General features: G+C 41.7%; 3 protein-coding genes and 1 long non-coding RNA gene across 5 annotated transcripts; 2 read left to right on the plus strand and 2 right to left on the minus strand.

Moving 5' to 3' along the window:
* Window positions 1–1,038: 1,038 nt before the first annotated feature.
* Window positions 1,039–1,935, minus strand: LOC130532682 (uncharacterized). The gene is made up of 2 exons (XR_008952399.1): window positions 1,407–1,935; window positions 1,039–1,322 (listed from the first exon to the last, which is right to left on the minus strand). It is a non-coding gene; the product is annotated as an uncharacterized LOC130532682 (long non-coding RNA).
* Window positions 1,936–2,369: 434 nt separating this feature from the next.
* LOC130532680 (sialic acid-binding Ig-like lectin 14) lies at window positions 2,370–4,229 on the minus strand. Its single transcript, XM_057045442.1, has 3 exons — window positions 3,727–4,229; window positions 3,091–3,498; window positions 2,370–2,680 (listed from the first exon to the last, which is right to left on the minus strand). The coding sequence occupies exons 1-3, from the start codon at window positions 3,776–3,778 to the stop codon at window positions 2,505–2,507; spliced, it is 636 nt and encodes a 211-aa protein (XP_056901422.1). The 5' UTR covers window positions 3,779–4,229; the 3' UTR covers window positions 2,370–2,504.
* A 5,123-nt stretch (window positions 4,230–9,352) lies between these two features.
* Window positions 9,353–11,174, plus strand: LOC130532867 (uncharacterized). Of its 2 annotated transcripts, XR_008952448.1 has the most exons (4): window positions 9,353–9,933; window positions 10,031–10,102; window positions 10,196–10,968; window positions 11,051–11,174. XR_008952448.1 is itself a non-coding variant. In XM_057045777.1 (3 exons), exons 1-3 carry the CDS (start codon window positions 9,453–9,455, stop codon window positions 10,807–10,809), a joined length of 1,167 nt encoding a protein of 388 aa, XP_056901757.1. In that variant the 5' UTR covers window positions 9,353–9,452; the 3' UTR covers window positions 10,810–11,174. The 2 variants fall into 2 exon arrangements, 1 of the variants encoding a protein (XP_056901757.1); XM_057045777.1 differs by having other exon boundaries at window positions 10,196–11,174.
* A 791-nt stretch (window positions 11,175–11,965) lies between these two features.
* Window positions 11,966–13,202, plus strand: LOC130532445 (golgin subfamily A member 6-like protein 22). The gene is made up of 3 exons (XM_057045099.1): window positions 11,966–11,970; window positions 12,142–12,580; window positions 12,676–13,202. The coding sequence occupies exons 1-3, from the start codon at window positions 11,966–11,968 to the stop codon at window positions 12,751–12,753; spliced, it is 522 nt and encodes a 173-aa protein (XP_056901079.1). The 3' UTR covers window positions 12,754–13,202.

The raw sequence follows: 13,202 nt of genomic DNA on the forward strand, positions 1-13,202 counted from the left end.
CCACCCTCTCCTGGTTAGGGTTAGGGTTAGGGAAGATGGCCACCCTCTCCTCGTTAGGGTTAGGGAAGATGGCCGCCCTCTCCAGGTTAGGGTTAGGGTTAGGGAAGATGGCCACCCTCTCCTGGTTAGGGTTAGGGTTAGGGAAGATGGTCGCCCTCTCCTGGTTAGGGTTAGGGTTAGGGTTAGGGAAGATGGCCACCCTCTCCTGGTTAGGGTTAGGGTTATGGTTAGGGAAGATGGCCACCCTCTCCTGGTTAGGGTTAGGGTTAGGGAAGATGGCCGCCCTCTCCTGGTTAGGGTTAGGGTTAGGGAAGATGGCCGCCCTCTCCAGGTTAGGGTTAGGGAAGATGGCCGCCCTCTCCTGGTTAGGGTTAGGGTTAGGGTTAGGAAGATGGCCACCCTCTCCTGGTTAGGGTTAGGTTTAGGGAAGATGGCCACCCTCTCCTGGTTAGGGTTAGGGTTAGGGAAGATGGTCGCCCTCTCCTGGTTAGGGTTAGGGTTAGGGTTAGGGAAGATGGCCACCCTCTCCTGGTTAGGGTTAGGGTTAGGTTTAGGGAAGATGGCCACCCTCTCCTGGTTAGGGTTAGGGTTAGGGAAGATGGCCGCCCTCTCCTGGTTAGGGTTAGGGTTAGGGAAGATGGCCACCCTCTCCTGGTAATCCGCAGGCAGCTGCTGCGCAACAGTTGTCCTTGCGCGTATGGAGAGATGCCGCCTCCTCATAAAGCGAAAACACTACGATTGCTCGATTGCCATTTTCAGCCGCATATTCGATGGCCTGCAGTTTAAAGTAAGCCTCGTTCATACGTGTCTCGCTTGACCGGTGCCATTTTAGGGGTTCCTTACGCGCAGGTGTGCCGCTAATCGATTGGTGGAGCGTTTACCGTCGTGCACCCACCAAAGGCGCACAGCAGATTTTGGAACTCAGTCCACACAAGGCGCACCATATTATAAGGCGCACCGTCGATTTTTGAGAAAATCTCAGTGTTTTAGGTGCACCTTATAGTCGTGAAAATATGGTAATCAGTATGACAATTATGATACAGTGGGACCTCTACTTACGAATGTCTCTACATGCGGAATTTTCAGGTTACGAAACGTCTCAACGGGAAAATATTTCCTCTTGTTACGAAAGAAATTTCAGGATATGAAAGGCAAAAATACGCTACCACTGCTACTCGCAGCTCGCGGAGTTTAGCGAAAGCGAACATGCTAGTAGCTGCTCTGCCATTGGCTATCGCCTAGCATTTTCCTGTCATCCCATTGGCTAGGAGGGACGTCAATATGTACAAGTTTGTGTGTATCCCAGCGTCGCCTTCGTTTAACTTTTATTTGTTGTGGGTGTTCGTATGTTTGTCCATTAGATGGCGGTGTTATCACAAGTGTAAACGTTTGTTGCTAGTAATGACGGCTAATGTAAGATTAGCCTGTAATAAAGTTCATTTTGTTCCTGGAGAAGCCTTGCACTGAATTCCTACATTTATTGTGCGGTAATCTAATTGTAACATGTATTTGTTACATGTTTTGAGGCATTTTTATGATTTATAAAAAAAATTATGTCCGAATATTTGGGTGCTTGGAACAGATTAGGGCATTTACATGGAAAACGCGTCTCTACTTATGTAACTTTCAGGTTACAAAACAACTTCTGGAACCAATTAATTATTAACCAATTAGCTCCTCAAAGGAGGTTATGTGACACCTGCTGTTTCTGTTAGTAACTACAAAGTCTATAAACGGATTTTGATTAAATGTCCCTCAAAGGAAGGGCCATAGAAGAGCCCATTAAAGTATTTGAGTAATGCTGTAGTTGGGTGGTCTAGAAGGAGAATATTGTGACAAGGAATAAAAGTATGCCTTCGTAAGTATTTCATCACAACCACCACAATCATGTCTGAATCAAATACCTGTGGAAGACCTAGGCTTAATATTTTAAAAATAATTTAGATTTACTTACAAATCACTTTTATGTCAACTTTTTCCATCAGGGTCGTATTGAGATGCTTTGCTGTACAAATGTATTGGCCGGAATCTTCGGTTTTTACATTTGAAAGAGAAAAACTTGCCATCCCATCCCTTTGTTCCAGCTGGAAGCTCCTGCTGTTATTATTACTTCCACAGAAATCGTTGGAATTGATTTGCAAAAATGTCTCTGTTGTTTCTGGAGATTTTGTCCATGTGAGGACAGAGGGAGGGAAACTATCAAGACTACAAGTTAGATTCAGAGTCTCACCCTCCCTTATAATTAAAGCCCCCGATACTTTGATTTCTTTAACATCTGAAAAGCAGAATCACAGCATTATTCTCACTCGAGTTATAGAAATTAATTTACTTTTTGGCAGAAACTAAAAGCAAAGAGGAAAACTACTCACATGTCACATTCAGAGTAACAGTCTCAAGTGTTGTAATGTTGTTGCTGTAGCGAACTGCACAGGTGACATTGGCGTCATGAGATTCAGCCAATGAGTTGAAGGTCAAAGTTGAGCTCATTTTCCATGTGACCTCAGTCATCTTCTCAACAGATATGCTTTCTGTGAAGCGAAACTCCTCCTTTCCTCCTTCTGTCCACGTCCAGGTGATTTTAGGACAGATCCAGAGCAGAGACCAGGAGCCGTGCAGGTCAGCGAGCCCTGTTGGCCCTCGGTCAGAGGAGGAACCGTCACTGTGGGCTTCTGGCTCAGAGCTGATCAGAGAGAAAAACATGTGGAATCCATCAACGCCTGAGTTTTAAGATAATGTTTGCATAATTTTAGATTACTTGGAAACATTTCCCAGAAGCGTTTTTAATTCTTAGTCGTTTCAGAAAGGACTGCAGCTCCTACTCGCAGCCCCTAGGGGTCAGCAACGCTCAAGCGGTTTTATGCAGGTAAGTTTTGAACATTTTAAATCTATTGCATCTGGATGAAGCCATACAGGATATGTTGCAATATATTAGGCACTTTAATACTTATTCTGTGAGAACTACAGACTTGGTGATGGTAAATCAACTTGACAGATTATGTAATTCCACTTGGAAAGAATAAAGAAAGATACAAACTAATGTGCCATTTAAATGTGAGAAGTGTTTTTGTGCTGCAGACATCAGACTCCTACCTTTAGCAGAAACAAATGCCCTTACTGGAAACGTAAATCCTTCTTGATTCCCATAATAATTCACACCATTGAGTCTGAGCTGATAGGATCCAGAGTCTGACTCTGTCAAGTCATTGACAATGATGCTGCAGTTTTCGAGACGCAAATCAGGCTCAAGCAGCGACACTCGTTCTCTGAACCCGTCTTGAACTTTTCGTCTGTTCAGATGGAATATGATATCTGATTCAGCACACTTTGATTTGGAGGCATCACATTTGAACCAAACCATATTCTGGGGTGTGAAAGAAAACGGTGTGCTGAAAGAACATGGTATCACAACGCATAGTCCAGCCTCGGCTTTTATCTCCTCTTCAGGGAAAGAGACACAGAATCCCAACATACATCTTTCCCTCAACATCACTGATGAACCTGTCAATTGAGACACCAGTGCAGAAGATACTTAAATTCTCATAAAATGATTACATTTAAAATTCCAAAAAGTTACTTTAAATAAATGAAACACATTTAGGGTGGTTTATTACAAACATACTAAATAAAATGATTTTGACCTAAAACTTAGTATGTGAGTACTTTAAGTACTTTAAACCATCTGAAAATTTCAAATGCCTTTTAAATGTCCTCAACAGCAATGCTTACCTGTGTCTGTGTTCACAAGGACAAGCAGAATGATCCAGGTGAGAACTGCCATTCTTTGACTTTATTTTTTCTCTTCTGTGGGACAAATGTTGCATTAAAATGTTCCAGTAGTTTAAGCATAAGAAACCCAAAAAGCAAACCCAGAAACTAATAGTGCTCCAAAGAGGATGTTGCAGTTTCAGCTAAAGTTGCAAAATCCGCAGTTCACTGCTGTGCTAACCATGCATGAGTACATTGTGCATGTGTGTGAGCATGTGTGTGTGTGTGTGTTGTGTGTCTCCTATGCCACAAGTCTCTGAAAATTCAGTGATATTTTATTTTGTTATGTTATGTTGTTACATTATGTTATATAAGATGTTGTTATATAACATAACATGTTATGTTATGTTGTAGGGGGACCCTCCTGCCATCAGCACTGATGATGTTATTTCTTGTATAGTTTCTCTGCTCCCCCCCACCCCCTCTGTATCCATCAACAGGTCTAGCAGTATGCTGGCCTGCCGACCTCCGACCCTGCTGACCCACTCTTATACCAGCAGCTTCTACTATTAATGTATCTCTATGATCTCTGCCTCTCCTCTCCTCTCCTCCTCTCCTCTCCTCTCCTCTCCTCTCCTCTCCTCTCTCCTCTCCTCTCCTCTCCTCTCCTCTCCTCTCCTCTCTTCTACTCTCTACTCTACCCAGCCCCCCATCAGCAGGAGGGTCCCCCCTCATGAGCCTGGTCCTGCTCAAGGTTTCTTCCTGTTAAAGGGAGTTTTTCCTGCCACTGTTGCTTGTCTGGGGTCAGGCCCTGGGATTCTGGAAAGTGCCTAGAAACAATTTTGATTGTAAGAGACGCTATATAAATAAAAATTTATTGATTGATTGTTATATTATGTGTTATGTTATGTTCTATAACTTTTTTACAGTCCAAAAGAATACACTGGAGTTATTCCTCTCACCAACTATCTTCTAATGTTTCTGCTGAACATTTTGGTTTTGTGAAATAACAAAGTTTGAGGAAGTGCAACCGTTCTATCTTAAAATGGCCTAAAAGCCTTTAACAAAAAAAATCCCCATAGAAACTCACTTCCATAGGTAAAGAACAAGTAATTTTTATATATATTTTTTAAGTGATGCACTTTAGTTTAGGCACTTAAACAGGTAATAATAAATGTGACATTTTCAGTTAAGATTTGATAACAGACATGAAAACGTTATTAGAATGTAATACATGATTTAATAAAGTTGACACACTCAAGGTGTGTTCCCTGAGTCAGCCATCTGTTTCACTTAGACTACCAGTTTGAGACTTTTGATTTTGTTTTGAACAGAATAGTTAACATTAACTAGCCTTAACCAGCCCAATAATCATCGATAATTACTTGTTTTTCGAGAGTTATAGCATTTATTATATAATCCTAGAATTAATAAGAAAAATAAATAAATAAATGTGCAATTTACCAACAGACCTGACCTCATAGTGTGGAGTGTTTATGAAGCTATTGAAGGTTTACCTTGAAGACAGGAAAAACTTAATTGATTAATCAACATTTTGAAGCCTGTTTTTTACTTTTCATTCTTAATTTGTAGGTTGACCTTAGAACAAATAAAGTGGCATACAGGTTTGTGGTTTTAAAAACAAGTACACTAAGAGAAGCCAACAATGATGCAGAAATCTGCTGCCCTCAGTAAAAATGCTAAAGTACAGAGCTAAATAAATAAGAAATTGTCACTAATACACCAAGAAAAGAATATCCAAAATTAAGGTCCCTTAATGTGTTAATGTGTGACTGTTCACACATGAACACAAACAGCATTTTAGCAACCTATTAGTTTCCCAATTTGCACAGATCAGATCATGTGTTTTACAACACACGCACATGGTCTTTGAGTTCTAGAGGGTTAAAGAGGTGCTGCCACAGCTTTGAAGAAGAGCAGATAATCTTTCAAAAAAATCAACCAAAAAGTCAAACACAGAAATGTGTTTTAATCCAAAATCTTTAAATACCAACGTTTACATCTGCATTGACTCTGGTTTAGGGCTTCAGTTCCACCTAAACCACAATACATGAGTTAGTTTTAAGGAACAAAATCAATGCACATACCTCAGTTAGACAATGAATGTTTATCATGAAATTCATTATTAAAACATGTACAACATAAAATATACAAGAAATTGTAATTTTCTTTTATTGCCACATAGAGAATGAAAGTGAATTAAAGTGAAAAGGACACATTGAAAACCAATTAATAAACCTTTTATGGCTGTTTGGCTATCTGACCATACCATATGGCTTTGTTAATGCTGGGACAAAAGAGGAACTAACTGACATGCTGGCATCATCATTCTGTCACACAGCCCAGCATGACAAAACAGTTGGGTAATGTCTTCCTGAAACACTCCTCCAAAAAAACCCCTTGATTTCTTTATACTGAGGCTGACAGACATGCCTAAAATGAACAGTAGAATCATGGACACCTCTAAATGTAAAGAAAAAATAAATCCAACTTAAAGCTTACCCATTTAACCTTTAAAACTCACTAATTTGCTAGATTGAATCTCGCAAATTGCATTATTGTTCCCAATATAAAATAAATTCCATCGTCCTGGTCAGTATATTGCTCTGAAATAAGCAGCATTTACCGTAATTTCCAGACTATAAGCCGCTACTTTTTTTCTACACTTTAAATACTGCGGCTTATTCTACGGTGTGGCTTATTTATGGGTTTTTTTCGTGGCGCACTATCACAACTATTGTGAATCAGTCATTTTTACTAACTCTCATCAACATGGAAAATACTAGAAGAAAAGCATATGATGCGACTTTTAAGTTAAAAGCGATCACTCTGGCGGTTGAAGAAGGAAATCAAGCTGCCGCGCGTAATCTTGGCATTACGGTAATCAATGGGGAGAAAGTGGAGACGCCAGCATAAAGAACTGATCCAAAGCAAAAAGAGGACAAAAGCTTTTAGACGTAAATATCGCAGGTGGCCCGAGCTTGAGAAGGTTCTGGAAGACTGGGTGAACACACAGTGAGCAGGCGACCGCGTTGTTTCCACTGTACAAATCAGACGGAAGGCAAAAGCAATCGCCACCGCCATGAAAATAGAAGATTTTAGAGGTGGGCCATCGGGAGGTTTAGTTTGTTCATTGTTTGAGTAAAAAAGCATAAACAATGTAATTTGTGTGTAGCTGATACAAACGTATATTTCAAGGTAGCTGCATTACAGACACCGTTAGAAAAAAAAAAAAAAGCATTTACCGGTACAATATATTTATGTTGCTAAACGGATTAGATTAAAAGAAAAGTTAAAAAATCCTGATGTGATAAAAATTGGATTTAAGGTCTCTGTATAAACATACAAGTGAAAAGAGTGGCTGTTGTTTCTTACCTGTCTGTCACTCGTCAGTGACTCGTCTCTTACGGTAATAAAAACATCTACCGTACTGAATGTTTTCATTCTAATTTTTCATATTACTACGTGGGATACCTGCGGCTTAAAATCAGGTGCGGCTTGTATAAGTACAAAACTGATTTTCTTTCTAAAATTAGATTATGCGGCTTTTAATCAGGTGTGCTCTGTAGTCCGGAAATTACGGTAGTTCAAATGCTGTGGATAATAACTTGATTTTGGTCACAAATAAGTTATTTTGCTAAATGGAGACATGTTAGCTGCCTTCAAAAACCTTCACCCTGGTTATATTAAGACAGTGTCAGTCACAAACATTTCACTCCTTTGTCCATCCAGACTCGATTATTTCTATCAATAGACCACACAGGTGTGCACTGTGTTTACTTTACACACCACATCTCTTTCACTATCAAAATACATTTGTTAATACAATAATTGTTATTGTAATTAAGATTGTATTGATATAATACAGACTATTAGTGTGTTTTGACATTATATCACAGGCTCGTCTTTACATATCACAACCAACTGGACTGGTCAGCATCACTTTTCGTCATTCAAACATCTAACTGCTTCTCAGGTGAAACGACGCACACATTTCCCATAGACTCTTGTGTGATCTCAGCGCAATCTGACACAAACCACTCACATTTTTCACTTTTTAAATAAATAAGAGAGGAGTAATGATCAGTTCTGGGACTTGCTGTAGAAGATTAGGGTAGATTCTGCATCAGACATGGAGCAGGACATTCTGGAACACATTTGACAGTTACTCACAGAAAAGCACATGTGACCATGCGCTTCTTTTAACCTTCGACCGAAGCAGGCTCCAGAGGGAGACATTACAGACAATCCTGTGGATTTAAGATGCTGAGATACATTTGTATCTCTGCTGCGATTCGTTATCATTGTGGGGTGTAATTCCTGAGATTTTGTTTGTCCTTTTTGACTGCGCAGTAGTACAAAGCTGGGTTCTCCAGGACCACATCCTGCCGAGGGTTGCCATTCTCTCTGGGGGAGGGAGTCACATGATCAAACTTTGCCTTGACTGCCACTAAGGCAGGATGACACGCCAAGCCTGGGCATCCATTTTAAAACTCTATGAGGTAATGCTGGCGGACACCTGTGACTGTGAGTGACATGGTTATTTTATGGGTTTAGATGCAGACCTAATGCTTATTTCAGGGATGGACACCAGAGAAAGCTTGCAAATTTCGAGTTCTATATAAGCCATGAGCATAAACTAAATCAGCTTGGTCAGAGGGGTCACCCTCTGATCTCAAAGGGATGATCTCAAAGTGAGCAAAGAGAAGTGCTCTGATCTGGAGAAGTTGCAGAAAGGAACCAATGACAGCCACCATCAAATTCAATAAAACATAAGAATAAGATAAAAACAACTTGCATTGGCCGGGAATCGAACCCGGGCCTCCCGCGAGGGGATCGAGAGTTGTTTAGCTAAACGGCCCTAAACCGTTTCCCATTCATTTTCAATGGTAGTGCTAAACCACTACGGACGCAATATATTTCCGGCCGCTATCATCCTGTGGCGCTGTTCTGCCGTTTCTATGAAGAGCGGCTCCTCTCCGGAAAGTTCATTCTTTGGTAAACTTCGCTGAAGGTAAGTTTGGGCTTGATTTCCTTCTAAATTAATGAGGAAACCTTTCGTAATTGTGCATAGGCTGTGGCCAATTTTGTCCTAAATTAGCAAGGAACATGTTATAATTGGCCCTAAATTATAATGTATTTGTCATGCTACAATATACTCATATCTTGTCCAGCTAGTTTTTTATATTTTATTATGGTCATAACTCGTCGCCAACTTTGTCGATTATTTTATTCCACCCTTGGTGACTGCTAAAGACAAATTACAGTGAAATATGAACGTGCAGAACAAACTATGTATAGCCAGATCGCTCCAATGAAACGCCAAGGTTGCATTGAGATTCTAATTCAATATTATCTGTTGCTTGTCTTAAATTACACGATAGTGATGAATGAACTTGTTGATATTTTATATTCAAGTAATCGATTTACTTGTCGTGGCACTGAAATCTCGGTAGTTGGGTTGTAAACGACGTGCTTCAGCACCCTATGTAAAGAATTATTATAAAGTCTTAAATTATGAATGAATATTGTCATTCTACACATCAGAATGTAAACTTATTGGTCTGTCGGTCTCTGTGGGTTTGTGTGTGGTGGTGTATTAGTATTATTATTATTATTATTATATTATTATTATTATTATTATTGTTGTTGTTGTTATTATTATTACCTCGTATGGCAGAACGCTTTGGCAATCATTCGACAAAGGGGGGGATCCCTCAGATAAGATGGAGGTGCAGGGAGACTATGTCCTGCAGTTTGGTAAATATAAAGGGAAGTCATTCAGATGGCTTTTGCACAATGACGTAGGATACACCGTGTATCTTATCAAGAACGTGCAGAGCGAGGAGGCAGCAGGTCTCTGTATGGCTGACAGCCACAGTAAGGACAGCCTCCAGTCATTTGTGAGTTATGCCCTCAGTTTCCAAGAAATCCAGGCTCTCCTCACTTATGAGGCCGGAAGAGGGGATGGAGTGACTGCCTCATCTGAAGACGACCAGCTGGTTGGATTTGGTGCCCGAGCCAAGAGCAGGTGGAAGGAGATCTGGGACAGCAGAGGTGATGGCTATGCCGATTTTGTCATAGGCAGGCGCTGCGTTCCAGGTACACGAATGTCCAGGTTGCAGCAGAACCTGCTGAAGAGGCAGCAGCCCACCACATCTTCCACACCTGCTGAGCATCCCATGAAGGCCCCAGCTGAGCCCCTGGGTATGCTAATTCCTTCATGTGACAAGTTCAACTTTGGGAAAAGGTTTTTTTCTTTTCTACTTATAACCTGTAGCCGGTATTTTTGTCTTTAACACAGCCATGGAGGAGGACGTGGAGATGGAAAGGGAGATGCTGAGCATCCATAACTCTGATCTGCAAGTCCAGAGCTGTAAATACACCGTTACCACATTTATTTCATGTCAGACAAACAAAGTCCATGCCGTATCTGATTTCTATTGTTTTTCTTTTCATCTGTGTGCAGATGCTATGCCAGTAGCAGCAGCCGCCCTGCCCACGCCTCTGACGCAGGACTCCATTGAAAAAATTGTGCAGGGCATTCTAGAGATGCAGCAGCAGCGACCAGAGCAGAAGATGAGACAGACGAAACCCTGTCTCGCCTGTGGACAGCCCAAGTCTCGGTATGGGACTGATGGATCTTCCATCCACTTTTTCTATCAGCAGGGTCCTGTTCGCTACTTCTACTGCTCAAGGAAGGTGCATCAGACTTATGCTGCTGAGGGACTCTCTGACCCCAGAATGCCCTTTGAACAATTTGCCGCGTCAGAGTTTTTCCAGAGGGAGCTGGAGGCCACCAAAAAGCGTGTGGAGGAAAAAGCTCGGAGACAGAGACCCGACTCTCAGCCACCTGATCGCCTCTGCAGGTTCTGCCATTTGACTCTTAAACAGGGACCAAACAGCCCACATATACATACAAGGTTCCCTGGAGTGGCATGTAAACACATTTACTGCCCATCCAAAGTCTATTCTCTATATCGGGACAAGGGGATGGCCCGAGAGATGACTTGGAAAGAGTTTGTGGCCACTCCTTTCTTTGAGGCAGAGAGACGAAGATGGATGAAGGAAAGGACAAAATGAACTACATGCCAGGAATGCATGTTGCACGACTGTACATAGTTATGAAATTAATTATGCACTATTGTACATAGTTTTAGATTTAATATTTAACTCCTGTACACACTTTGAGATTTATTGTTGCACTCTTGTACACACTTTGAGATTTAATGTTGCACTCTTGTACACACTTTGAGATTTAATGTTGCACTGAGATTTAATGTTGCACAATTGTACACAGTTTGAGATTTAATGTTGCACTGAGATTTAATGTTGCACTATTGTACATTGTTTTACATTTAATATTTAACTCCTGTACATAGTTTGAGATTTAATGTTTTATGAGTGTGTTTGTGTTTAAATAAAATTGAATTTCCCACTTTGGTCCATACTGTTGTCAACATTTCTGTCTTTGCAAAAGCCAACTAAAGGCGGCAGAGTCCTGAATTGAAAACAATATCTAAAGAACTCATGTATAATACTAACAACACTAATATTCCATCTGTCAATCCCCAACTGAATTTGTTCCCCACCTATCTCATCAGATTATTTGCAGCAGAATAAGGGGATAACGTAGCTTTTCCCTGTTCATATCTGCTACTTGCAATTTAGAATTTGTCACTAAAACTATGCTATGATACAAACTACACTTTAATAGACTGCTGTGCTCCTAAAAAGAGCAGCAAGCATTTGTGGCTCATTAAACTCACAGAAACTCACAGAAACTGCGATGCTCTTTAAACATTTTTATTATCGTGAATTTTTAAAACACATATCTTCGATTTGATAATGCCCCAAGCTGGATTCGAACTCTCCCTCTGAGGTCTTCGGGAAGCTTCGATCTGATTGGCTGGTTCTCCGTTACAACTATTCTCGACTGGCCCCCGCGTGGCAGGCGAGAATTCTACCACTGAACCACCAATGCATGAATTGGGCCAAAAAAACTAAATTTTTAAAGAAACTTAACTTAATACTTAACCAAACTTAACTTAATTCTCAACTATAAACGAGAATAAAAGCGTTCCAAATAATGGAGTCTCTTGAATAACTGTGCTGCCATCTAGTGGTCAAATAGAGGTATATACACGCATAAATTAACACGCGCTTCACGTGGTAATTAACGATATAAAGCTTGGACAGAAATTGTCACACACTTAACAGCTTAAATACGACCACAATAATGTCGTCTGACACTAAATAAAGGGTATAATCCTCAGAACAACCATCGCAAAGCAACCACCCAATTAACAAGCAGAAACCCAACTACCAAACATAACAACATAAAGCAATAGCCACTAACCAAACTATAAATACGACACAGTCAGGAAAACGACTTAAAATTCGTCTGTTGCGCAGTGGAACCAATGACAGCCACCAGAGTCCGGAGCACGGAGACCACGTAGAGCTCTCCAAGAAAGAAGAGGCTCTGAAACTGCAATTCTCAGAAAAAGAACAGCAGATGGAGGCGTGGATGAGGCAGAGGCTCATTGGCCTGCAGGAAGAATTCCAGAGGAAGCTCTTGGAGGAGAGAGAGAAGGACCAGCGTGAGATGCGTGAGAGAGAGGAGAGGCTGAGACAGCAGCTTGAGAGAGGGATGAGGGAAGAGAGGGACGACTGCTTGAAGAAGCAGCTGACCACGGTGATCGAGTCCTGGCAGACCGAAGCTCAGCGGTGGAGAAAACACCAGTCAGAGCTGGAGGAGAAACTCCAGGAACAAGAGACCCTGCGCAAACAGCAAGAGGAGGAGAGAAAGCAGGAAACTGAGCGCTTCCAAGAGAACTTCCAGCAGCTTTGGGTAAGCAGCCGCAGATTTGTTTGTCCCGTCACTCCTGGTTTTGGAAGTTTAAATGTGTGGATGTGAAAACTAAAACCAATTCCTCCTTTCATCAGAACTACATTGAAAAGAAGGAGAAAAAGAAGAAGAAGAAAGGGGTCTGGAGCAGGATTCTAAAATTTTGGAAAAAGTGAACCCCAACTCTTTTCCTTGCTTCCTGCCCTCAGTAGTTTTCCACTCTACCTGTCAGCCACTCCCACCTCATCAGGCCAACTCCACTCACCTGTCGGCTCCGCTGCAGCTCATCCCAGACCTGCCTGTCTTCATCCTGCCTCCCTCGCCTGTTCCCCAGGAAACCTGCCTGCTTCCTGTCTCCGACCACGCACTCTGCCTCCGTGGCTCCAGCTATAATCTGCTTCCCCGGCTTCGACTCCTCTGCCTGGCCTCGACTCGTCTGCCGCTCGCCCCTCATCGGTACCTCTGCCTTGCCGCCCGGCTCTGGACCCCTCCCCTCGGCCGTTCCACCAAGAGTAAACCCATTCCCTTCCCCTAATCCTAAACCCAGAGACTCCTTTTGGGCCACTGGTCTGAAGAAGACTGTTTCCTGAAATCACAGGGCTTCATAAATGCAGAAGTTGTCCTG

The sequence above is a fragment of the Takifugu flavidus genome, chromosome 10 (assembly GCF_003711565.1).
Source record: "Takifugu flavidus isolate HTHZ2018 chromosome 10, ASM371156v2, whole genome shotgun sequence".
Classification (NCBI taxonomy): domain Eukaryota; kingdom Metazoa; phylum Chordata; class Actinopteri; order Tetraodontiformes; family Tetraodontidae; genus Takifugu; species Takifugu flavidus.

Bases quoted from the DNA above. Each gene is read 5' to 3' on its own strand.
- LOC130532680 (XM_057045442.1), bottom strand. From the start codon at position 3,778: ATGGCAGTTCTCACCTGGATCATTCTGCTTGTCCTTGTGAACACAGAC. The intron at 3,499-3,726 runs GTAAGCATTGCT...CTCAATTGACAG, and splicing joins CCTTGTGAACACAGACACAG to GTTCATCAGTGATGTTGAGG. The intron at 2,681-3,090 runs GTAGGAGTCTGA...CTCTCTGATCAG, and splicing joins GGCATTTGTTTCTGCTAAAG to CTCTGAGCCAGAAGCCCACA.
- LOC130532867 (XM_057045777.1), top strand. From the start codon at position 9,453: ATGGAGGTGCAGGGAGACTATGTCCTGCAGTTTGGTAAATATAAAGGG. The intron at 9,934-10,030 runs GTATGCTAATTC...TCTTTAACACAG, and splicing joins GGCCCCAGCTGAGCCCCTGG to CCATGGAGGAGGACGTGGAG. The intron at 10,103-10,195 runs GTAAATACACCG...ATCTGTGTGCAG, and splicing joins TGATCTGCAAGTCCAGAGCT to ATGCTATGCCAGTAGCAGCA.
- LOC130532445 (XM_057045099.1), top strand. The intron at 12,581-12,675 runs GTAAGCAGCCGC...TCCTTTCATCAG, and splicing joins AGAACTTCCAGCAGCTTTGG to AACTACATTGAAAAGAAGGA.